This window comes from Gilbertella persicaria (assembly GCF_025201335.1).
Source record: "Gilbertella persicaria strain CBS 190.32 chromosome Unknown B0P05scaffold_56, whole genome shotgun sequence".
NCBI classification, from domain to species: domain Eukaryota; kingdom Fungi; phylum Mucoromycota; class Mucoromycetes; order Mucorales; family Choanephoraceae; genus Gilbertella; species Gilbertella persicaria.
In genome coordinates this window covers 65,415-88,383 of record NW_026252017.1, presented here as the reverse complement: position 1 = coordinate 88,383, position 22,969 = coordinate 65,415, and the positions used below count along the sequence as shown (strand labels likewise).

At 37.4% G+C, this 22,969-nt stretch overlaps 12 protein-coding genes across 12 annotated transcripts; 5 read left to right on the top strand and 7 right to left on the bottom strand.

The window, feature by feature from the left end:
- Positions 1–1,052: 1,052 nt before the first annotated feature.
- Positions 1,053–3,818, bottom strand: B0P05DRAFT_560058 (uncharacterized protein). The gene is made up of 9 exons (XM_051580334.1): positions 3,619–3,818; positions 3,479–3,560; positions 3,083–3,431; positions 2,775–3,039; positions 2,582–2,728; positions 2,435–2,533; positions 2,061–2,390; positions 1,873–2,010; positions 1,053–1,823 (listed from the first exon to the last, which is right to left on the bottom strand). The coding sequence occupies exons 1-9, from the start codon at positions 3,715–3,717 to the stop codon at positions 1,179–1,181; spliced, it is 2,154 nt and encodes a 717-aa protein (XP_051430566.1). The 5' UTR covers positions 3,718–3,818; the 3' UTR covers positions 1,053–1,178.
- A 660-nt stretch (positions 3,819–4,478) lies between these two features.
- B0P05DRAFT_560056 (uncharacterized protein) lies at positions 4,479–4,873 on the bottom strand. Its single transcript, XM_051580333.1, has one exon. It carries the CDS (start codon positions 4,762–4,764, stop codon positions 4,597–4,599), a length of 168 nt encoding a protein of 55 aa, XP_051430565.1. The 5' UTR covers positions 4,765–4,873; the 3' UTR covers positions 4,479–4,596.
- Positions 4,874–5,648: 775 nt separating this feature from the next.
- On the bottom strand, positions 5,649–6,479 carry B0P05DRAFT_581646 (uncharacterized protein; the record flags this gene model as incomplete). The annotated part of the gene is made up of 2 exons (XM_051582121.1): positions 5,649–6,100; positions 6,149–6,479. The coding sequence occupies 2 exons, from the start codon at positions 6,477–6,479 to the stop codon at positions 5,649–5,651; spliced, it is 783 nt and encodes a 260-aa protein (XP_051430564.1).
- A 455-nt stretch (positions 6,480–6,934) lies between these two features.
- On the bottom strand, positions 6,935–8,310 carry B0P05DRAFT_478989 (uncharacterized protein; the record flags this gene model as incomplete). Its single annotated transcript, XM_051575044.1, has 3 exons — positions 6,935–7,613; positions 7,658–7,726; positions 7,775–8,310. The coding sequence occupies 3 exons, from the start codon at positions 8,308–8,310 to the stop codon at positions 6,935–6,937; spliced, it is 1,284 nt and encodes a 427-aa protein (XP_051430563.1).
- Positions 8,311–8,698: 388 nt separating this feature from the next.
- On the bottom strand, positions 8,699–10,733 carry B0P05DRAFT_560050 (PIN domain-like protein). Its single transcript, XM_051580332.1, has 4 exons — positions 10,454–10,733; positions 10,288–10,407; positions 10,120–10,243; positions 8,699–10,066 (listed from the first exon to the last, which is right to left on the bottom strand). Exons 1-4 carry the CDS (start codon positions 10,612–10,614, stop codon positions 9,068–9,070), a joined length of 1,404 nt encoding a protein of 467 aa, XP_051430562.1. The 5' UTR covers positions 10,615–10,733; the 3' UTR covers positions 8,699–9,067.
- A 654-nt stretch (positions 10,734–11,387) lies between these two features.
- On the top strand, positions 11,388–14,233 carry B0P05DRAFT_560031 (Sodium/hydrogen exchanger family-domain-containing protein). The gene is made up of 7 exons (XM_051580331.1): positions 11,388–11,529; positions 11,572–11,897; positions 11,945–12,048; positions 12,093–12,441; positions 12,485–12,731; positions 12,773–14,042; positions 14,091–14,233. Exons 2-6 carry the CDS (start codon positions 11,604–11,606, stop codon positions 13,873–13,875), a joined length of 2,097 nt encoding a protein of 698 aa, XP_051430561.1. The 5' UTR covers positions 11,388–11,529; positions 11,572–11,603; the 3' UTR covers positions 13,876–14,042; positions 14,091–14,233.
- Positions 14,234–14,394: 161 nt separating this feature from the next.
- B0P05DRAFT_591322 (uncharacterized protein) lies at positions 14,395–15,209 on the top strand (the record flags this gene model as incomplete). The annotated part of the gene is made up of 3 exons (XM_051582898.1): positions 14,395–15,030; positions 15,078–15,131; positions 15,180–15,209. The coding sequence occupies 3 exons, from the start codon at positions 14,395–14,397 to the stop codon at positions 15,207–15,209; spliced, it is 720 nt and encodes a 239-aa protein (XP_051430560.1).
- A 201-nt stretch (positions 15,210–15,410) lies between these two features.
- Positions 15,411–15,820, bottom strand: B0P05DRAFT_479074 (nuclear transcription factor Y subunit B-3; the record flags this gene model as incomplete). The annotated part of the gene is made up of 3 exons (XM_051575050.1): positions 15,411–15,550; positions 15,594–15,706; positions 15,750–15,820. The coding sequence occupies 3 exons, from the start codon at positions 15,818–15,820 to the stop codon at positions 15,411–15,413; spliced, it is 324 nt and encodes a 107-aa protein (XP_051430559.1).
- Positions 15,821–15,885: 65 nt separating this feature from the next.
- B0P05DRAFT_560021 (uncharacterized protein) lies at positions 15,886–16,696 on the top strand. The gene is made up of 3 exons (XM_051580330.1): positions 15,886–16,088; positions 16,132–16,226; positions 16,273–16,696. The coding sequence occupies exons 1-3, from the start codon at positions 15,893–15,895 to the stop codon at positions 16,387–16,389; spliced, it is 408 nt and encodes a 135-aa protein (XP_051430558.1). The 5' UTR covers positions 15,886–15,892; the 3' UTR covers positions 16,390–16,696.
- Positions 16,697–17,134: 438 nt separating this feature from the next.
- B0P05DRAFT_591319 (transcription factor IIA, alpha/beta subunit) lies at positions 17,135–18,302 on the top strand (the record flags this gene model as incomplete). Its single annotated transcript, XM_051582897.1, has 4 exons — positions 17,135–17,152; positions 17,201–17,302; positions 17,350–17,820; positions 17,868–18,302. 4 exons carry the CDS (start codon positions 17,135–17,137, stop codon positions 18,300–18,302), a joined length of 1,026 nt encoding a protein of 341 aa, XP_051430557.1.
- A 36-nt stretch (positions 18,303–18,338) lies between these two features.
- On the bottom strand, positions 18,339–19,507 carry B0P05DRAFT_591318 (uncharacterized protein; the record flags this gene model as incomplete). The annotated part of the gene is made up of 5 exons (XM_051582896.1): positions 18,339–18,379; positions 18,431–19,212; positions 19,248–19,309; positions 19,351–19,411; positions 19,464–19,507. 5 exons carry the CDS (start codon positions 19,505–19,507, stop codon positions 18,339–18,341), a joined length of 990 nt encoding a protein of 329 aa, XP_051430556.1.
- Positions 19,508–20,668: 1,161 nt separating this feature from the next.
- On the top strand, positions 20,669–21,193 carry B0P05DRAFT_581639 (acyl-CoA N-acyltransferase; the record flags this gene model as incomplete). Its single annotated transcript, XM_051582120.1, has 2 exons — positions 20,669–20,793; positions 20,839–21,193. The coding sequence occupies 2 exons, from the start codon at positions 20,669–20,671 to the stop codon at positions 21,191–21,193; spliced, it is 480 nt and encodes a 159-aa protein (XP_051430555.1).
- Between the last annotated feature and the right edge of the window lie 1,776 nt (positions 21,194–22,969).

Below are 22,969 nucleotides of genomic sequence, written 5' to 3'. Positions count from 1 at the left end.
TTAATCTTGACACTACATTTCTCAAAACCAGCGGAATGTTGACTATTTAAAAAAAAAATCGATCCCCCTTTTTTTTTTTTTTTTTTTTTTTTTATCACAGCCCATGCTTGCATAACGCAAGTACTCTATTCGCCGAGTCTGTGGAAAAAAAGTAGAACTACAATGAATAAGCTGAAAAAACGTTTCCCTATTTAATCAACGTTTTCACGTTTGGTAGCCGGTCATCCTTGTTAGCGTATAATTGCATTACTATCATTATCACTACTTGCTTGACTGTCCAAAAAAAAAAGAAAAGAAAAGAGTAACAAGCATAAGTTTATAATATGTTTCGATAACCTCCATCGTCATCACAAGCAATTATATTCGATAGGTTTACAAACACAGAATATCTATAAAATCCAAGAGAGCCAACATCATTCGTTTTCGTCTGTTGAAATCACAGATGAACCTTGTTATTGTTAACAAAATAATGAAACCAATAGACGGAGTCAAAAAAAAAAAAAAAAAAAAAAAAACTAAGCACATATGTCTTGAATCAAACTCTAATTGCCCTATAATGATTCGTTTTCCATCCATATCATGGGGTGATTTGACACAAAGTATGAGTATCTGAAACAATTTGTGTTAATTACTTGTCACACTCGTCTTTTGTAAGGAAAATAAGCTAGGGTCAAGCGAACATAGTCCTGTCAACAAATACCATGCACAATCAAAAAAGCTATTAAAGAAAAAGGAAGCTCAAATCTCAATATTCACTTTCCATAAAGAGAAGAAGAAATCATTGCTCTTGTATCAAACAACGTATTGTTTACATAGTTAAAAAGAAAACGAATTTTTTTTTGGAAGTGTATAGCATCAATGATATAACCCGTGTAACCTTGTCCAGAAAGTTGGATAAAATATTGTTCCAGTGTGTAATAAACACAACTTCAAAATCAGCTTCAAAATCAGCTCCAAACTAAAAGAACTACAGGGCCATAAGGGTTGATTAAATAATGTATTTTTTGATGTACTCACTTACCTTCAAGAAGGCTTCCCTTTTTTGTATTACTGAGCAATCTGGAAAAAGCTTGGATCAAAATATTTACTCAATGCTAACTTGATAAAAGTAGAAAGCCTGGTTTGCTACAAGGATCTTATTTTTAGGCATTAAACTTTATTTTTACAATGTTATTAATTTAAAGCTTATTCTCCAAACTTCTGGTTTCCTTCAAGCTTTGAATGCTTGCAACAACTTGTTCCAAGGGGACAGTTTGGCCCTTGACCTTAGTACCAACATCATCTCTGTTACGGACATTGACGGAACGAGTGTTTTGTTCAACTTCACCAACGACAAAGATAAAGTTGTATTGAGCAAGTTCGGCATTTCTGATCTTCTTATTGAGTGTGTTGTCACCTAAATCAGCATCAGCATGAACGCCAAGCTTGACCAATTGATCGACGATTTCTTGAGCATATTCATTGAAGGCAGCAGCAACAGGAACCACTTGAACTTGACGAGGAGACAACCAGAAAGGAAACTTACCAGCAAAGTGTTCAATCACAATACCCATCATACGTTCAACAGAACCAAGAATGGCACGGTGAATAATGACAGGACGAGCCATAGCATTTTCAGTACCGCTACCATCAGTACGGTATTCCAACTTGAAACGTTCGGGCAATTGGAAATCAAGTTGGATAGTAGCACATTGATGCTTACGACGAAGAGCATCAGAAATAACAATATCAATCTTGGGACCATAGAAAGCACCATCTCCAGGATCGACTTCCCAAGTGGTACCCTTTTGAGCAGTGAAACGATCCAAAGAATCAGCCAACATCTATAAAAATAGAGAATGAATACCTTGATACAAATAATGCTGTTCTTACCTTTTCAGCCTTGTTCCAAACTTCAAGTTCACCAATGTAGTTTTCAGGTCGGGTAGAAAGCTTCAAGTGGAAATCAAAACCAAAGATACCATAGACCTTATCCAAGAAATCGAAACAACCAGCCATTTCTTGTTCAATCTACACTTTGCTTAATCAACGTATTCCTTCATGTATCTATTAATCCTTACTTGATCAATACGACAGAAAATATGAGCATCATCTTGTTGGAAACGACGGACACGAGTCAAACCAGAAAGAGCACCAGAGAATTCGTTACGGTGAAGCACACCGAAATCGGCAAAACGAACAGGAAGATCACGGTAACTTCTTTCCTTGTGACCAAACATCAAACAGTGACCAGGACAGTTCATGGGCTTCAAAGCAAATTCTTCCTTATCAACTTCAAGACAGAACATGTTTTCCTTGTATTTTTGGGCGTGACCAGATTGGTTCCAGAGCTTCAAGTTGAACATGTTGGGAGTAATGACTTCAGTGAAACCTCTCACTTGGTATTCATCCTATTGGATAGTCAATCCATTGACTTCTAGTTTGTATACTATACCTTGATCAAAGCCATAAGGGCATTGTAAACACGAGCACCGTGAGGAAGCATGAAAGCAGAACCGGGAGATAATTCGTGGAAGAAGAAGAGTTCTTGTTCCTGCATGACATGTTATTGCATGTTCGTATAACATATATACTTGCTTACCTTGCCGATCTTACGATGGTCACGCTTAGCAGCTTCTTCAATGAATTTCTTGTATTCAGTCATCAACTTCTTGTCGGGGAAAGAGATACCGTAGATACGTTGAAGAGAGTCATTCTTTGCATCACCCAAGAAATAAGAAGCAGAGTTCTATCATTCTCTGTCAGCTTCGTTTGTAATTTCTATCAACATATACCTTGGTAACAGTGAAAGCCTTAACACGACCAGTGTGAGGAACATGAGGACCTCTACACAAATCGATCAAAGGGCCACAACGATAGACAGTGGTAGAAGTACCATCGGGAATCTTGTCATTAATGATGTGAACCTTGTAAGGATTGTGCTTGAACATTTCCAGAATGTCTTCCTTTGAAATGACAAGACGCTCAAATTGTTGCTTTTCCTTTGCAACTTTGCTGACCAATTCTTCAAGGCTGGGGTAATCTTGTTGGCTCACAACACTGTCATTCGTCAGTACATGTATTATAGATGAATCAATATTACCGTTCTTGCAAACCCATTTCATAATAGAAACCACCTTCCTTCAATGGAGGACCAATACACAAGTTACAACCGTAATGGCGTTCACAAGCTTCACCCAACATGTGGGCAGAAGAGTGCCAAAAGACCATCTTACCTTCCTCATTTTCAAAATCAAGTAATTCCAATTTACAAGACTTTTCAAGAGGACGACCCAAATCCCAAAGCTCACCATCGACCTTAGAGATAATGGTACGTTCAGCAAGAGATTTGGCAATGCCAGCAGCAATTGACATGGGAGTAGTTTCCCATGAAGTGCCTTCCTTGGTAGTACCATCAGGCAAAGTAATAGTGATAGGTTCACGAGGCTTGCCTAATAAAATCTAAATATTCATGCAAGAAAAAAAATCGTGTATTTACTAGCAATTTCGGCATCGGCAGCAGCCTTTAATCTATCAAACATGTCGATACGGTGTTGAAGGTATTCAGGAGCAGGAGTCATCTAAATAAGGTATCAATAATCATACATTTTCCAAATATCGCTCAAGAAAAAAAAATACCTCAAGAGGATAAGTGCTGGCATTAACATCCTTATTCTTGTTCTTGGGAGCCTTGGGCTTCTTTTCAACCTTGGGTTGAGTCTCTGCAGGAGCTGACATTGTCGTGTTTAAAGAAGAAGAGAAAAAAAAGTGGAGTATCAAAAAAATTGTTTTTAATAGAAAAATGTTTTAATAAGCCACAACTATCCAATGGACATAATTAAGGTTTTAGTGATCGTAAGTGAATAAACATAATCAGTTCGCTTCCCCTTCTTTTTTTTGTTTTTTATTTAGTGAGTAATATGGAGTCATTATGAGAGCACTTATGTTGATTAAATGGGATCATGACTGTTATGAATTGACATGCTGCGGCCTTGTTTGACACATCCTTGCCTATAAATTACATGAGCATATGATGTATGAGTCATGTCTTGTACCTGTCATTCCAAGAAATCTTAACAAGGGGAGTCACCATATGCCTGCATGAATAAATAGACCTTGTTGAATAAATACATGCTCGAGTTATTGTCTTTTACTTAGAAATCAAAACTATTACGTTGTTTCACCTCATGTTGATCCTAGAATCCTTACATTAGGTATCTACTGAAAAGTTGAGAGCTAAAAGACTGATACCTGTTGATATGAGTTGCCCATTTAGAATTAGAGTTCTTTTGCATAATGAAGGAAATGTAATATCCTATTTGTATTCAAAGATAAGCATAAAATGGTCTCTCTTTCTCTTTCTTTGTTCAACGTCATACAATTGACAAGTTCTTTTAATGAATTGATCAACTTTTTTTGTGTTACAATTTCTTCAACTCTCTTCTTGAAAATTCCATATTGAATTTTTTTTTTCTTCTTTCCGCTAACCGTCTTATCATCTTGTTTAAAAGACGCTTTTATTTACCAAAGTAATAGAAAAAAAAACTCGTTGGTGCTTTAAGAACACGCAAATCGAACAGCCATTAGACGCAAAACTGTCTAGAGGTATATGCATGTTTATGTGTCTTTATTTATTAGAATTCCGAACATTTTCTTAAAATTCATTTTGAGGATCAAAATGAAATCTTTGAATTTTTCGAACACAAAACCGTCTAAGAGTGTGCAAAAACAAAAAGCTATTAAAAAGTTGTGATAACAAGAGTTGTAGATATTGACAAGGCTCATCGAATGGTGTAGAGAAAACGGTATTGTTACGGTCCGGATATTGTAAAATTTTTGAAAACCAACTATTTCAGTTTTTGAATCCTAGCGTCCATTTTTTATAAGGCTTTTGCAAATCCAACACTTTCAGCATATTTTACAACCTCAGACAAGCCTTTCGTACTAGAATATACTGTACTTCCAATGGCTCTATCGCTCACAAATTGCAATTTTGTGAAAACCGAAAAAATTGTCGAGGTATAGTAAGCACTTTTTTACAAAAACATGACATTTTCAAAATTCGTCATGTTTTTGCATAAAAATACTCTAGAATGCGTAATTTAATAGGGGGAACTCAAAAGAAGTAAATCTGAGGCAATTTTGGGGCTAAAGAATTCGCTTTACTTGAGGCTTTTTTCGCTGTATAATTCAAAATAAACACAGCGTGATTGTACTGGGTGCTGAGAATCTAAATTGTGCAATTTTTTATCTGGATCTAATAATACAGTTTAGATCCGACCGACTCTCAGGTACGGGTCTGAAGCATTTTACGCAGACAAATAAAGCAATTGATGGCTTATCCTTCAATCTACACAAACAAACAAGAGTTCAAGCATAAAGCGTATTGCTCTATTAATTTGCTCAGATAACATTCAAGTACTTTATCCCATGGGAACTGGATAACGAGTAAGTTGATCAGACAAATGCATCTTCTTTCTATCTGTGGTTCGTTTGAAAATATCACACTTTATAAAGTATTCAAAACTCAACGCCATTTACACCTCTCTCTCTCTTTTTGTTTTTTAAGATTTGTTTATTTACATAGTAATGGGCATAATGCAATTCTTTTGTCTATTGCAAAGCTATGAGAAGCATTGAAAGTTCGGATGTCTATACGATCATGAAAATTATAAAGAACTGCGCTTTTCTTCAAATTCGGCCAAATATCTTTCAGCATCAAGAGCGGCCATACAACCAGAGCCAGCAGATGTGATGGCTTGACGATAAATCTTATCCTGCACATCACCACAGGCGAAAAGAGCTTCCACATTGGTCAATGAAGAGCCGGGAACTGTCTTAATATAACCTTCGCTATCGAGATCCACTCGATCCTTGACCAAACTGGTGGCAGGAACGTGACCAATAGCATAAAACAGACCGGAAGCTTCAATCTTACCTGTCTCACCAGTGACATTGTTTTTGGTGGCAACAGCAGTCAATAAGTTGCCATCACCGATGGCTTCAGTGGGAGAGGTGTTGAAGTGGACCTTGACCTTGGGGTGGTTCAAGAGACGTTTGGCCATGACCTTGGAAGCTCTCAATTCGTCACGACGCACAAGGACATGAACAATAGAACCATCTAAAAATTCAAGTTTAGTTCAACGCAACATCAATTTTGAGTACTTACACTTGGTGAGATAGATAGCTTCTTCAGCAGCAGAATCACCACCACCAATCACTACCAAAGGCTTGTTTCTAAAGATGGGAACAGCACCATCACACACAGCACAGGCAGAGATACCGTTTTGCCAGTACTTTTCTTCACCAGGCAAGTTCATACGCTTGGCAGAAGCACCGGTGGCAATGATGACAGCATCAGCAGTATCGGTAGGTTCTTCTTGATCTTCATAGCCTTCACGCCAGATCTTGAAAGGTCGAGAAGAAGTATCGAGCTTAGTAATGGTTTCAGTTTCGATAGTAGTACCACAGTTGATGGATTGAGCACGCATTAAGTCCATCAACTCACCACCCAAGACACCCTTAGGGAAACCAGGGAAATTTTCAACATCAGTTGTTGTGGTAAGTTGACCTCCGGGAGCGAAACCGTTGGCCATCATACCTTCAAACATGATAGGGTTCAAGTTGGCACGAGCAAGATAAATAGCAGCAGTGTGGCCTTGAAAGAGTTAGATACGTTTGCTATTCACTGAAAACTTACCGGCAGGACCAGAACCAATAATAGCAACTTGACGGTGTTGAGGGCCATGCTAAAGATAGAAGAAGAAAAGTGTCTACGAGTGAAAGAAAGACGTGAAAAGAAGAAACGAGAAGAAAACATTTAATAGCTAATTTAAAAAAAAAGAGATTATAAAGTAACAGGAGTACTAAATTCGTGACTGGGCTTACTAATGCTCATTGCAGACCAATCAAAGTATACGGATGACAAAGCAATCAAGTAGCCAATAAAATTTTATTACATGATAATACAGTCGTCTTGAGAGCCATTCTTCTTTTTTGATTTCTGTTCGACACCTTTCCCTTGTAGACGTTGGATAGCTCGCTTATCACCATGCTCAGCTGCTTTTTTGTACCATTCCATGGCTTCATTGGGGTTCTTGGGTACACCAATACCGACTTCGGTAAAATAACCCACAGCGTATTCAGCTTTAGGCAGTTCCTTCTCAGCAGCACGCTTAGCCCACAAATAAGCATCTTCATCCGACTGAGGTAGCACTTGAGGAGATCCCACAAGGTACCAAGCTGTCAATGCAAAACAGGCTTCTCGGTGACCTTGCTGAGCTGCTATTGTATAAAAGTGGATTGACATGGCTGGGTCAGGATTACATTCTAATTTGCCGTATTCATAACATTCACCTAAACGAAAAGCAGAAGGCGCATACCCAAGTTCAGCAGCTTGAGCATATAACGAGACGGCATAAGAAAGATCGACAAACACAACATTAGGAATACCTCTCTCATGCAGTAAGGCGAGTTCGTGAATAGCATGTGGGTATTCGGGAGTAGCTGCTTCTGCCGATCGTTTCAGCCATTTGACACCGTCTCTGGGGTTTTTTGAGATGCCTAATTCGCCATTAACTTCAGCCACTCCGAGTCTATACATGGAACCGGGATGATTTAAAGTAGCAGCTTTTCTATATATAGCATGAATCATCTATTGGACAAATAAATAAATTACCTATAGAACTGAACTGCTTTAGCATAATCTCTTCTACAACCTAGACCATCTTCATAACATTTAGCAGCACTAAAAATAAATAATGAGTCATATGCATGGCGAAAGCACAGTACGTACCGATAAGCAGCATCAGCATGATGATGTTTTGTTGCTTGTACAAATAACGGAAACGCTTTATCAAATTCGTTTTTGCCTTTTTTGCTTAATAGACCAGAAGCATACAAATTACCTAGATAGTACTGTGATTCAGCATGGCCACGAGCAGCCAATTGTTTCAGTAGTTTCTCTGCCTCTGCCAAGTATTCCCAACGAGTGGTATCATCGTCTTGAATTGGCTTAGCAGCTTCCACCATAAAAATAGCAAAATCACATTGAATATCAGGACTATTTGTCTTTTTTGCGTTCTCTCTGTACATGTTGATGGTCTGATTATACGATAATAATGAAGCTTTTGCGCCGGGTTTCAAATGAGAATGGTCTAATAATTGGTCACTGTTCAAAGATAAGTTGGTGACTGAACTGGTTCGAGTACCAGGTGGTGTCTTGGAAGTTTCGTGAGGCAAAGGACTCGACTGTCTACTGATAGGCAATGAAGGTGCAGAGCTGTTTGTTGCAGAATATTGAAAGTGAGGACGAGGAGTCAGATTGTTCATACTTAAATTGTTACTTAAATTGTAGTTGGTGGGATTCGTGTTGTAATGAGTAGGTACAGGTGAAGGAACGCCTTCCAAATGCTTTGGCGGTAGTGGTGGAGTTGCTCCAGTCTTGTTATATTGTACTTGTGCTTGAGACATATACAATTGATTTCTATGTATTAAAAAAAAAAAAAAAAGTGAATGGAAATACATTTAACCATCCTGTCTTACCTCACTGAATGAATGAAGAAAAAAAGAAAGAAGAAGAAAAAAGAGAGAGAGAGATAAAATGCTATTAAACCAAGTTTAGTAGGGGTGAAGAAGGGGTGAAAGGGGAAGAGGAGGAGAATAAAAGAGGAGAAATAATATGAACAAAATAAGGGTGCTACAACGAGATTGATTTCTAGTGCCTTGTTTGGTTTACCCAAAAATAGTTGCAGATTTATTTTTGTTAGCGAATAAACGCGTTTGAGATGATGATTATTTTTTTTTTCTGTCTATTGTGTTTGTATTTACATTTTATTTACATTCATGTTGAGCGAATAGACTATGGCATGTATTTACGACGAGGATGTTGATTTGAGGATTGAGTGCGGCGTGAGGCTACTTCAGTAACCCAATCATCAACAGCTGCCATGAAATCAGGACGGTTTTCTTTAGATCCTAATGGAGAAGCCGCCTTTTTTGATTTATTTGGCAATACTTTTATTTTGTGGTGTATTTTGATAGGATTTGGCTATACAAACCTAGCAATGAACACATTGGCCATGTATTTCTATTTGCTTACCTGAATATTTTCCTTGTTTTCATCACAGTATTTTATCATTTCATTAATAATAGAATGGCTCTTGCTAGGATAGGGTTTGTTGACACGTTGGCGAACATGACTTGTGTATGAAGGTGCTGCCTTGAGTGTAGGTTGACGATGGGATTTACTGTTGAATATCCATGATGTATATGTAGTAGACGATTTATCTGTTTCTGCTGGTTTTTCAAGTGTATAGATACTCGCACTTAAATAGTCTTCTGATACATCTGATGACTGAAGGTGTCTTGCAAAATACAGTTTTGTCAGTTCTTGTTCTTGATCAATCGTATGGACTGTGATGTTCTCTCTATTATCGACAGACAGAGTGATTACTGCTGTCTTGTGAGAAGGCATATTTGTTTGTTGGTGATTGGCTGCATCTTGCATGTTGGGAATGATCTTGTTGACTCGTAAAATGCTCAGTTGCTTCACAGAAGGTTTTGGACCCAATAGTTCAATCGCTTCTGATTCCAAGTGGTCAGGTAAAGGATTTATACGTACATAGTCCTTTTTATCAGCATCATAGACCCATTGATACAAGAAGCCCATTTCTGCATGGTAAAATTCTTTTTTATATTCATTGTATCGTTCACCTGAGCCAAAAGTGGTCCGTAACGCCGTGTCTACAGAGAAGTCATGCTTGAATTTCTTAAGAGCTGTTCTTAGACCCATACCCCCTAATGAAGGCAAGTAATCACAGCCAGAAAGCATACACATCTGTCTAAACAGATCAGGTGTGAATTGATCTAGTCTTTCTTCTTGAAGGGTAAAAATGTCTTGGTATTTGATCTCTTCACCATTCCCTTCTCGGGTCAGTTTGTAAATCACTTTAGAGCAACCAAACACAAGTAGATCAGAGTCTTCAGAGACAACAGCAGACACTTTGTTTGTCTTGAGAAGATAGGTCAATTGAGCATCAGATTCATAAGGAGCCACAATGACTTGTACTTTTTGCTTTTGAAGTTCCTGTCCAAACTAAAGTTATGACAAGCACATTGGTTAAAAAAAAAAATGCCTACCAGAATGACTGCTCGGATCATGTCTTGATGGATAGAAATGGATTGTTGGAAACATTTTTCGGCTAAAGCATGATTGCCTTGAATTTGATGTCGCATGCCCTCAGCTAATTTAGCATCTCGCTTACTGTTCTCTATGAGCTACATGAAATATACAGACTATTGACTTACGAATGACGGTCATCATTAGTGACCTTTTTCAAAGGTAAAGGTAAACCATCAAACACAACAAGGGGAGTCACACCAAAGTGACGAAATAGGCCGATATAGAACATGAAATATTGAACATATCTATCACTCTCTCTATCAACATGGCTATAAAACTTAATGGACTTACCTATCTGTAGTGAGGTTATTAGCCAGTTTAGAAGCAACACCAAAAGCACCACGATGAAGAAGGACATGGCCATCAATAGCTACTGTTTGACCAGCATATTCTTTAATATGAATTTTGCGTGTAATTGGCTTAAGTAAGTGTAAAAGACCAGAAATACCCATATGTCAATATAAAAATATCAGTTACTGTAGCAAGAGAAAGAGAGACAGAGAGATAAAGAGGCAGAGATAAAGAGCAGCCTGTTGAATTCTCAAAGGGAAAAAAAAAAGAGTTTTTTTTTGTTGAATTGAAATTCAGAATTGGGTTCTCTCCTTAGACAATCAGCATTATCACTTTTAAGCTTTATGTCTTTGCTATGCCATTCAATGTGTGCTGGTTCCAATAGTATTAAAAGAGCGATTTCATTGTTCTGCGACCATTGGTTTTCATGTGAATCAATGCGAGTTTGTATCATTTCATGACTCATTGAGGAGACATGATCTTTTGTGAAGAAGCAAGTCTTGATAGCACCTGATAAAGAATCCAGCGAAACTTATTTTGACATGTCAAAACTATCTTTTTGTATAGTTTTCCTTTTAAACTATATTAACGTATACTGGAGAAGCTGAAAAAAAAAAGAATCGGATACCATGCTTCAATTCCCTTTTTCTAAAAAAAAAACAAGGAATCTCTTTTCCACTTGCCAGTTGGATACCAAGAGCATAAAAAAAAGCGACTTTTGCTTCTCTTCGAATTTTCGTCTTTTAATGAAAAAAAAAAAAAGAGCTGTACTTATTGGTTCGTGTGTGACATAAATTGCTTATTTTTTCCATTCTTCTGCCCATTTTTTTATTTATTTATTTATTTATTTATTCATGTCAAGCAATCAATCTGCCTCACCACAAGCAGGCGTATTTGCAGGATTAAACCCTGCAGAATACAACCCATCAGATCCTATTGTCTTATTTATCATTCAAGTAGGATCGCTATCACTCTACGTTGTATTTATTTCAAATAGGCAACCATTATTCTAGTGTTTTGTAGACTTATTGCGATTCCTTTAGGTTTTATCAGACAACCTCGAGTGATATCAGAAGGTAACAGATTGAATTGAATAAGCTCTTCTAATCACAATATAGTGATTGCTGGTATCATTCTAGGCCCTACTGTGATGGGAAGAATACCAGGATTCAAAGAAACGATCTTTCCTGACCCTTCCCTTCCCTTTCTTAACTTGATAGCTACATTAGGACTTGTGTTTTTTCTATTTCAGGTTGGACTTGAGGTAGATATGCAAGTCATTAAACGAGACTGGCATAAAAGCCTCGGTATTGCTGTGGCTGGTATGGCATTACCATTTGGTCTAGGTGCAGCTGTGAGTGTAGGTCTCTATCAATTACAGAACGAACCTTCTATTTCTTTTGGCAGTTTTCTCTTGTTTTTAGGTGTCGCCATGTCCATCACAGTAAGAAAGACCTGGTTTGGTTTTGATATTCATAGATGTGTCTATAGGCATTTCCTGTCTTGGCTCGTATTTTAGCAGAACTCAAACTCTTACGGACCAAAGTAGGCGCCATCACCATGGCCGCTGGCCTGATCAATGATTGCACAGCATGGTAAACATTGTACTACTTGTCCCTTTATCTTACGTAAACATCAGGGTGTTGTTGGCTTTAGTGGTTGCCTTGTTGAACTCGTCAGGCGGAATTGAAGCACTCTATGTGTTCTTGACAGCCATTGGGTTCTCCATGTTTGTGATATTTATCATAGGTCCTCTGTATAGAAAATTGTGCCTGTACACCCATTCATTTGAAAACGGACCTTCGCCTCTGTTGATGACGGTCACTCTGTTGATTGTGTTGATCTCTGCTTTTGTCACCAACATCATTGGTATTCATGCTATTTTTGGTGGGTTTCTTGCAGGTGTCATCATTCCTCACGAACATGACTTGGCCATCAAAATCACAGAAAAAATTGAAGATATGGTCAATATTGTGTTTTTACCTTTGGTAAATGAGTCTGATAAAAAGGACGTATCTCTTATCCATATAGTACTTTACTTTGTCTGGACTCAAGACACAGATTGGCTTGTTAGACACAGGGCCTGTATGGGGCTATGTCATTCTGGTGATCTTTCTTGCTTGTTTTGGTAAGATCGTAGGCTGTACAGTAGCAGCAAGACTATCAGGCATGACCACCCGAGAATCATTCACCGTGGGTTTCTTGATGAACTGCAAGGGACTGGTGGAACTGATTGTGCTGAACATTGGTCATGATGCAGGTGTCTTGAACGATCAAAGTAAGTGGATAACTACCAAACCTCGTTTAATCATATATTAGTCTTTGTGATTATGGTGGTCATGGCATTGATTACAACCTTTATGACGACCCCTATGGTGATCTATCTCTACCCTGAATGGTATCAGAAACAAAGAGCAGAAAACGACACAAACCAAGTCGATCTGTACGACTCTGAAAAGACCAGTGTACATCACACCACCACCACCACCACCACCACCTTAGGCTTTGATCCTTATTGTTTCCTGGCTTTGTTAAATCGAATTGAGTCTGTGCCTTCCATGATGGCCTTCATGCAACTCCTAAAGCATGATAAACTACCTGCTTCTGTTGACATGCACGCTCTTCGCCTGTTGGAATTAACAGAACGTGCCTCGGCTGTCATGAAATTCAAAGATCTACGCGAAACACAACGCCAAGACCCTGTATTGAACGTATTGCGTACGTTTGCTACGCTAATTGGCATTCAGTCGCTGCAGACACATGTGGATTTCTGCCCGCCTTCAGAATACATCAAGACCCTATCCAATTATGGTATTCGTGTCAATGCAGACATGATTTTACTGCCCTGGACACACCATCAGCAGCAAGATGCCATAGATCACCATGACATGGAATTTGTGCAAGCAGCTTTCCGTATTCAGCACTGTGATATGGGTCTGTTTATTGATCGAGGATTTGGACATAGACAAGATGGAGACCTTGACATGCGACCCCAGATTGTGGTGGTCTATCGAGGGGACAGAGACGATGAAGCAGCCTTGTTATTTGGACTTCGATTGCAAGTGTATCGTCAACTGGACTTGACCGTCTTTTGTGAAGGCACTGGGAATGAAGTGACCTATGCTTCTCATGATACCATGCGTTCCTACATGCAGCAGCCATCCTTCAGTAGGCTATTCACAAGCAAGACAGTGTCCAATGTTGCTTGTCGCCAACTCGCTGAATTGACAGGACCTAATATCGTCAAGACAATACTCCTGAATAAGCATGATATGTTGATTCTAGGTCGATCTTTTCAATCAGAAGATCACCTCCCTTCTTCTCTTGATGAAGAGAAAGTGCTAGGTTCTTTTGTATATACTATGCTTAAGCATGTCAAGACGAGTATGCTTGTCATTCAATCTACCCAGTATCAGGAATAATGGATGTATCCCCTTTTTGTGTTATTTTCTCGTGCATAATCTATTTTCAATCTATCTATATTAAATTTCCCTTGTACTCAACCTGACAATTGTTCGGATTCCAATGCCAGCCTTTTAAATGTGTGTATGGCTCATCCTTATTTATCCTAAAATGTCTATGTAGGACACTTCTTTCTAAAGATGAGTCTAATCAAAATGTACACACAAATACACACCTAATAAAGAAAAAGGATAGGAGGTATGAATCACAAACATGTCAAAATAACAAAGGTTACACGCAATATTTCTGTATAAATAGTAAGTCGTTGCCTATCATCCGCTAAACAAAAAAAAATTTTTTTTCTCTCTCTCTTTCTTTTTCCCTTTGCCAGAGACAATCTTAAAAAAAAAGGAGGGGGGGGCGAGGAGGGGAAGAAAGAAATTTCCCTTATAAAGAATAGAAGCGGGTATTTAAACATGATAAAAATAAAGCAAGTCTGAAATAAATTGCATTTTTCTCTCTTTTCTATTTTTATTAGCATGAGATTTTCTCTTGTTGTTTGTTTGTTTGCTATTACTACCATCGTGTTTGCACAGATTAATACAGACGATACTTCTTTATTTCGAGAAGTAGAGAATGCGGTTGATGAGAGTACAGAAGAAGATGCATACCGAATATTGAAGGGTTTACAAGATATGAGTGATGAAAGCAGAGAGAATGAAGGTATAGAAGATATCATAGACAATGATGATGAAGAAGAAGAAGAAGAAGAGGAAGAAGAGGATGATGATTTTTCTTCTAATTTTCCAGAATTCCAGAATAAAGAAACATCAGAATTTTTTGAACATTTACCTCAACCACCCACAGATAATCAGAACAATGAAATGAAGCAACAAGAAGATGAAGAAGAACACATTGAAGAAGATGAAGAAGAAGACGAGGGAGAAGAAGGCGAAGAAGAAGAAGAAGAGCCTAAAGAACAACCCAATCCCTTTCAAAATGATCAATTTATACCCTGGAAAAGACCTGAAACGATGATTAAATCTGATAATACATTCTATCAAGACATTAATTTCAGAGAAACAACAATCACAAAACCATCCTTATTTAAAACTTGGCATATTCTTGTTGTATTCCTAGTAGCCATAGGCCTTTATTACAGACAATCTCGCAAGGTAAATATCTCATTAGACAGATAAAGTAGCTTATTGTGTCTTGTTAGTCTCATTCAGCTGAATCCACATCATGGAATAATAACGAAAAAGATTATTTGCCCGTAAGTGAATTCATTCTATAGAACAACTTACTCACTTTCGATTGCTAGTTACACAATAACAGTAGTAAGCTACTTTAATAAAAATTTCCCTTTTTATTATGTTACATGCTTCCATTATAATAACCAGTCATGGATTGTTGCTGTTCATTGTATAATTGTGGTTGTTGTTGTTGTACTTGTAATGGCTGATCTGTTGTCTCTTCTTTGTCTTTATTTGTAGCACTTGTTCTTTCAATCTTTGTTGTCTATGACATATTTAATCTATGTATCTAGATGCATTCAAACACTTACTTCACGGTATTTGCCAAGGTAGATTTTTAGTGCTTCCGTATAGTTTTCAAATCCTAGTGATTGCATAGCCCATAAAATATCTTCACCATTGATTGTTTTTCGCTTTTCTTGTTGACAACGATCACTGGCTATAGAATAGATAAGTATGAAGCAAACGGTATTTTATTTTACCTTCACTCGTAATGAATGAAATAAATTCAGAGACACACTCTTGAACACATTCCTTAGCTTCTTTAGCAATCTTTGCATTTTCAGGAAGTGCTTTCTTCATTATACGGGCGACACTATACCCTCATTAGTTTATCATTCTCTATGCTTATGGCTTACTTTGCTATAGGAAGAAAACGATCTTGTTCTTTGATATCAATATCAAGTTCATCTGCAGAGTGTGCTGACATGATGAAAATACGCGAAGAAAAAAAAATATTAATGAAAAAAAAATCGCCAATCAAATGAGACATCTATGCAAGATGATGATGTCATCTTGTAGGACCAAAGAGAGACAGAGGGAGAGGGGGTCTCAAAGTTCACTATTTCTCTCACTTTATCCATTACAGATGGCATCTCGTTTGCTTCAAAAGACTCTTTCAAAAACACCTGTTCGTCAAGCTATTCGTGGCTATGCTTCTGAATCCAAGCAAGCTACTCACCACTTTCCTCAAGAATGTAAAGTATCGAATACCATGACCGCATGCTCATCTTTCCATAGCCTTCAGTGGTAGTGCCTGGAGAAACGGTGTAATTGCTGTTGTTGCTGGCCTTGTTTGGTACAGAGTCGATCAACACATTACTCATTCTGGCGATGTAAGTTGAGTATACCCAATGAATCGTATTAACAACAACACTATAGGACAAGCACCCTTTCACTCGTTGGATTGAATATCGTATGATGACTACTGCTGAAGATAACGACAAGATCAACCAAACCAACTTGGCTGGTGCTGAAGCTGCTGCTGAATACAAGTAATGGACAAGAGAGGATAAATAGAACATACTGACATATGTTGGATAGATTGCTTTATCAAGATGCTCAACGTTCACCCATCTATCGTATGAGATACCCAGAGTAAGTGATTAGTAGACAAGCGTATGTACTAACTCAGTACTAGGTCATTTGAACGCGCTAGTCCTCGTTGCATCACTGCTGGTTCTCAAGTTGATTTGTCTGATCTTAAGATTAGATCTGATTAGAAACAATAAAGAAAAAAAAGAGAAGGGCTTTTATTTTCTTTGAGTATATTAAAGTATGTTCATATTGTTATCATGAATCCCCCATTCTTTAGAGTTGAAAGTCCAGAGCTCCTTGTTTCTTTAAAATCAGTTTGAAAAGTAACGTAGAAAGCATTGTTGCCATATAAAATCTACATTTCATAAGCGTAGTGTTAAAAAAAAAAAAAAGTTGACGTCGCTTAATAAGAATGAGACTTTCTTTTCCTAATTTGGATTCATTATAAATAGGATTTTTACTCTTTTTTTCTTTTCTTCTTTATATTAGGCGTTTTCCTTTTTTTTTTTTACATAAAGAGAAAGAAAAAGAAAACATATTATCAAAGGTAAACTATTCGTACATAGAATATAGCGCTAAACACGAAAAAACTAAAATACAGTATTGAAGCCTCTTTTTTTTTTCTTCTTTTCTTTCTTTCAGTATAGACGTACTTACACATATATACAGTAGCATAATAGAGTAATATACAATCTTGTTCACAGTAATGTCCAACGCTATTGTGGTAGATATGAAGAAAGCAAAAAAGAAGTGAACGCTAACAACCTTGTAGTCAAATGTATATCGATATGTGATTGACGATGTCATCAACCAAGTACGTGGCGACTTTGAAGATATGGGTATTGATGACTCCATTCTACAAGAATTACAAAGAGTAAGTGTATTCTTCATAAGAAGCTCTGACTAAACAATCTTGCCTAGTCCTGGGAATCGAAAGTAGCTCGATCTCGTGTTGCCAACTTTGGTTTTAAAGACAATGGTTATTATGAAGATGACAATGGAGCTGCTGGTGGAGGAGGTGTTGGTGGCAGTAGTGAAGGACCCAATAACACCCATGTGGGTCCTAGCAATGATTCGCCTGCTTTACAGTATCCAACAGAATATGGTCATGCTATGAATAACAATACACCTTCTGCAGCCAGTTTAGCTAATTTGGCAGCCACAGCGACTGCTGTTGCTCAAGGAAACAGACCCATGCCACAAGCGTATGGTTTGCCACCACCCAACACAAGCACGAATGTGAATCGCATGATTCCTGATCCTAGTACACTTGTGAATCAGTACCAAATGATGCCTCATAATCAAAACAAGCCCAACACGCTACCAGATTTACCATTACCAAGACCTCATCTTCCACAAAATGATGGTGGCAATGACTTACTGTCAACAGAGGTATAGACATTTCCTTTCTTATGGCCTAACTAACTTGCATGCAATAGGAAATTGATCAAAAGATTCATGACATGATTCAACAGAGTCAAGAAGAAGAAGAGGGCGATATCAGTATCTCATTCACGGCCTCTTCTTCAATAACAGGTGAACCACTTGCTTTAGATTCTTTACCTGACAGTGTTAAAGAACTCATAAGAGAAGCAAGACAGAAGCACAAGCGTACTGCGATTAGTCAGTTAGATGGTGAAGGGGATACACCACAAGCACCTAGTGAAGACGACATCAACTCTGATTTGGATGATTCAGATGATGACGATGAGGAAGGAGAAGGTGGTGAAGAAATTGAGCATATCATCTTGTGCTTGTACGATAAAGTGACAAGAACAAAAAACAAGTGGAAGTGTATATTAAAAGATGGTATTATGCTAGTCAATGGCAGAGATTACTTGTTCCATCGAGCCAATGGTGATTTTGAATGGTAAAGATGTATTCTTTAAAAGAAAGAAAAAAATAAACAATTATTTGTTAAATAATGGGTCTAAATCACTAAACACATTGTCTATGGCTGTGATAAGTATATTACGTAGGAAAGATAGTATTGACTACTTACTTGCTGGGTCTTTTTTAGAAGGTCCCATCGATAAATCACGCAATGCTTCGTAAGGATCAATGTCTATGGATGTATTCTTTGTTGGCTTGGGTTGTGTAGGCGAATTGGGCTGTAGAATACCACCTGCATAAGCCTGTGTAGGTGAATTAGGCTGTAGAATACCACCTGCATAAGCCTGTGTAGGTGAATTAGGCTGTAGAATACCACCTGCATAAGCCTGTGTAGGTGAATTAGGCTGTAGAATACTACCAGAATGAGTAGGTGTAGATTGATTTAAAGCTGTCAATTCAGAAAAGATGTCGTTCTTAACAGGCGCCTTATTCTGAGCAAATGTAGGTGATTTAGGCGACAACATCATATCTTGATTCAATAACAAATCATTCATGGCATTCACATTATTCTTTACAGTCGATATCAATCCAATAGGTATGTTATCATCTACCCAAGACTGCGTAGGCACAATCTTAGGTCTTGTTGTATCTAAACTCTGTCTTTTGGACTGCTTACGTGTCCCATCTTCTTTAAACATGTCTGTAATAATACATTTCACTTTCTCTGCATGGTCTATACCCTTTTGACGATCCAACCATTTTTGTTCATAGTACTTTTGTCTCATAAACAATCGAACATCACCATCAGTCTCTGGTTCAGGAAGATTGTTATTGTAGGTACTGAGCCAGATAGTACGAGCTACTTGATTGCCACCGTACTCAAGTGCGACTATTTCAGGACCTGAAAATTTACTTGCTGATATCGACTTGACTCGATGACCTACTTCACGGCTGAAGGGATTAGATAGCTTATCTAATGTACTTACACAAGGCCAGAGCAACGAGTACAGACAAAGGTTTGTATGCTCACATTGACAAAAAAGGGACTCTAATTCAACTTGAGTTGATTGAATCTACATCATGCTATACCTTGGTTGGACAATCAAAACACTTCTTGTTCTCTGGAAGACGTAAGAGTTCTTTAAGCTTTCTATACAGACAAAAAATAAACAAATGACTTATTTCTTTTTCTTTTCTCTTACTGTTGATTCCACTCTTCTTCCTTTTTAGCTAATAAAGCTGCCATATGAACTGAGAAGGAAAAATAAAAAATAAAAAAATAGAATAGTGTAACCTGTACAAGAGAGAAAACAATAGGATGACAGTGGCTTATGATATCTTCATTTGTAAGATGAGGAAGAGTGAAGAGGGGATAGACACTCTTCTTTTCATTGCTGCTTTCTGACATTCCTGACTTTAGCTTCTTGGTTACATAAAATAAATTTTGCTTGTCGCATTTCTAAATTTTATTTGTTTTTTTTTTCTGACTGTTGCAACACTACCAAACTCTACAGCAAACTTCCTACTTACCAATGTTTATACCAAACCAAGCGACGTCTTAACACAATCCACTTTGTATGCCAAGCTCCATTTGATATTTACTGCATTTTATCATATACTGCTCCATCAAATACTCAATCGTATGCACCACCTTCTCTTTTTCTTAAGGACCACTTGCCTACCGGACATGTTCAAACCGAGCTTTGCAGAGTACCGAATAAAGAGGGGGATGATTCATATAACTGTGGCTAGAGAAGGAATAGTCCCAAAAAGATATAAAGTACATAAATGTATGTTTATTAATGACGAACACTCTAAAAAGAAGCATTCTGACAATATAGCTGCTATCAGCTTTATAGTGATTTATTTCATTTTATCATGTCATATTTTTTTTAACTTTTGATTTGATAAATTATTGGTTTCTTTATGTTTGATAAACAATCAATATCTGATGTAGCCACTATTTGCATCAATCGCAACTTAGTGTTGGTCGGTAAAGCATGTAGTCGTATGAATGTAATTATACGATCGACAAAATTATTCATGTCTGTATAGGTATTTTACATACACTGGTTCATATCCCTTCTATTCTTTGTTCCTTATAATCTAATGTAAATGTTATTTGTGCTCTGTTTAATTTCTAGAATTTAATATTCTACTATTGCTGTATTATTGCAAGATATTAAAAAAGAGGACAAGCTAAATTTAGGTTCACGACAAGACAATCTCAATTTGCTACTCTCCGTTGTCATAATTAGACCGAAGAACGGATAACTTCTTTAAACATCGTTCTAATTAAGGACAGGATTGTCATTTTTAGTCATGGTCGTGACTGGCTATAAAAAAAACTTTTGCTCTCTCTCTCTCTCTCTCTCTCTTTTGTTTTGCTTGTTCTTTTCTTTCTATTATGTCTACTTACTCCAATGTGATGATCAAGCAACTTGCTCCTGGAAAGATACAGGATGCTTTAAAAGTGCGTATTGCTGTCTTTGTGGAAGAACAGAAATATGCTATGGAAGACGAAATCGATGAGTAAGATCAAGATAAAGAGATATCAGGACTCATGATTCTATATAGTCAAGATAATATCTCGCTTCATTGGGTTGCTTATGCCGATAAACAGAACCCAGATGGGACAATGGAGCATGATGTTCCTGTAGGTACCATTCGCTTGATTCCTAAGCCCGATCAACTTGCCAAATTGGGTCGATTAGCAGTGTTATCGGATGCTCGCGGTCTTTACATTGGCCAAAAGCTTGTTGCGCATTTCATTCAACACTGTCAAGAAAATCAATTTAAAGATATTGTGCTGCATGCACAATATCCTCGTCGTGGATTCTATCAAAAGCTTGGATTTGTGATTGATGAAGGATCAGAAACATTTTTGGAAGATGGTACACCGCATATCTGTATGCATATGCGTAACATTTAGAATAAAGATAGACCTAGTAGAATACTCGTAGTCGATCACGTGATATTTTACGTAATTTATATCATCTGAAAGTGAAATCCAATCAAAAATGTATGAAATGGTGAGATGCTATCATGGTGTACTAACAAAGTTTATAGATATTTGAAAGGCGCATCGAGTGGAGCAAAAAAAACACACAACAAGCTTACTATAAGTACAGTGTGTCCACTCTCAATTGAACTTTTTTTTTTTGAAATGAAAGTCCTTACGAGAGTTTTCTCGACCTAGAATGAGAATAAATCTCCGATGACGCTCGTTTAAAACGGATTTTTTTTTGTTGTTGGCACCTTATGAGATGAGACTTGGCCGATAAAAAGGCGACACATTTGCATCCACTATTGAAGGACTTAGAAAGGCAGAATATGCAAAGTCCAAGCGACTGAGATGAGACTTGGGAGCTATCCTTGCACCGACGAAAAGCTATCAGTTGTGTGGTAACATTCGCGTCGTTGCCTTCCCATGACTGTCCATCCAGTCGGTATTGCCATCTACTTTCAAACGGGACAAAGAATAACGAATTCAATCGTAAACTAATTAACTATTTATTAACTACTTTTTTAAGAATGCTGAACTTACACCCGGCAAAAGTCTTATATCATGCTGGCTTCTCAGTTGGGATATTTCTGTCGCTTACCGGTGTGTCAAACTCATACTTTTCTCCTTGTATCCGCACGAATTACACTGTAAACTCATGTGGTGGACGAGGGCTACTCTTATAGTCTTGAATAAATCAAGTTTTGTATTTTCAAGCATATAATGCTCTTTTGAGTTATAATAAAAACCAAGCTGTCTCTCTTAAGAATATTAGCCTACATTATACACTGATCCAAAATAAAAATTAGCCCAGTTTTTTGTCATTCGAACTTAGTAACAAAGGCATTATGATCCAAGAGTCCCTTTAATTTAAGTAACAATATAAATATTATTTATGTATCTTATGCTCTGCTTAATTTCTAAATTTAATCTTCTGATTTCCACCGCCACCAAATAGCTATCAAGTATGCATATGACTTTGATGTCACTCAGGATATTCAAAAACCACATAGACAGCAAGTAAGGCTACTATAAATACTTGCAAAGTATACAATGTTTTTTTATACAATGATGCTTTAATGTAGATCTGCTAAGAAAATGCCGAGCAAAGGCTTTAAGAAGGTTGTATGATAACATTCATTTTACTTGCTTCGTTCTTGTATGATGGACATGATCGAATCCAAAATAAAGGCTGGTCTACTTTTCATAAAAGACACCATGAAGTATTATTTTGAAAAGACAGGCAACATGACTATTCAAACTCCATACTGACACGTCCCTTTCAAGACGCGAAACAAAAACTTGAGATAAAGCTTTCTCCTCTTTAACTATATAGAATGAAACGAGCCTTTCTAGAAGAGAGTTCGGTTCAGACCCACTCTTTAATCAACACAGATTCATCCATGTAAGATGATTGGTTCATTACTATCTTTTTCTCTGACAGTGTAGTCTTTCACATGTTGCTTCTGATAAACCTATTCAAAACCATACAGCTACTGGAGCCAATTGGTCTAATGTAAACAGACTGTGTTTATGGCAGTAGACTTACATGCTTTTTAGTTGAAACTTGATCAGTTGAATTCAAATCGAGTTGATGAGCGTGTTCAGGTAATGACAACACCATGCTTCGAGATGTTGATCCCTTGATTAGTGTTTGCTTCTCATTGCTAGACATATACCCTTATTTACTATAGAACAACAAAA

What these genes read in the sequence shown, in the direction of transcription:
- B0P05DRAFT_560058 (XM_051580334.1), bottom strand. Translation starts at nt 3,717, where the DNA reads ATGTCAGCTCCTGCAGAGACTCAACCCAAGGTTGAAAAGAAGCCCAAG. An exon ending in CCCTTATGGCTTTGATCAAG is followed by an intron (nt 2,391 to 2,434) that starts GTATAGTATACA and finishes ACTATCCAATAG; the next exon opens with GATGAATACCAAGTGAGAGG. An exon ending in TTTGGAACAAGGCTGAAAAG is followed by an intron (nt 1,824 to 1,872) that starts GTAAGAACAGCA and finishes CTATTTTTATAG; the next exon opens with ATGTTGGCTGATTCTTTGGA.
- B0P05DRAFT_560056 (XM_051580333.1), bottom strand. Translation starts at nt 4,764, where the DNA reads ATGAGCCTTGTCAATATCTACAACTCTTGTTATCACAACTTTTTAATA.
- B0P05DRAFT_560050 (XM_051580332.1), bottom strand. Translation starts at nt 10,614, where the DNA reads ATGGGTATTTCTGGTCTTTTACACTTACTTAAGCCAATTACACGCAAA. An exon ending in AATAACCTCACTACAGATAG is followed by an intron (nt 10,408 to 10,453) that starts GTAAGTCCATTA and finishes AGAGAGTGATAG; the next exon opens with ATATGTTCAATATTTCATGT. An exon ending in TGATCCGAGCAGTCATTCTG is followed by an intron (nt 10,067 to 10,119) that starts GTAGGCATTTTT and finishes TAGTTTGGACAG; the next exon opens with GAACTTCAAAAGCAAAAAGT.
- B0P05DRAFT_560031 (XM_051580331.1), top strand. Translation starts at nt 11,604, where the DNA reads ATGGGAAGAATACCAGGATTCAAAGAAACGATCTTTCCTGACCCTTCC. An exon ending in ATCAATGATTGCACAGCATG is followed by an intron (nt 12,049 to 12,092) that starts GTAAACATTGTA and finishes CGTAAACATCAG; the next exon opens with GGTGTTGTTGGCTTTAGTGG. An exon ending in AGGTGTCTTGAACGATCAAA is followed by an intron (nt 12,732 to 12,772) that starts GTAAGTGGATAA and finishes ATCATATATTAG; the next exon opens with TCTTTGTGATTATGGTGGTC.
- B0P05DRAFT_560021 (XM_051580330.1), top strand. Translation starts at nt 15,893, where the DNA reads ATGATGATGTCATCTTGTAGGACCAAAGAGAGACAGAGGGAGAGGGGG. An exon ending in TCACCACTTTCCTCAAGAAT is followed by an intron (nt 16,089 to 16,131) that starts GTAAAGTATCGA and finishes ATCTTTCCATAG; the next exon opens with CCTTCAGTGGTAGTGCCTGG. An exon ending in ACATTACTCATTCTGGCGAT is followed by an intron (nt 16,227 to 16,272) that starts GTAAGTTGAGTA and finishes ACAACACTATAG; the next exon opens with GACAAGCACCCTTTCACTCG.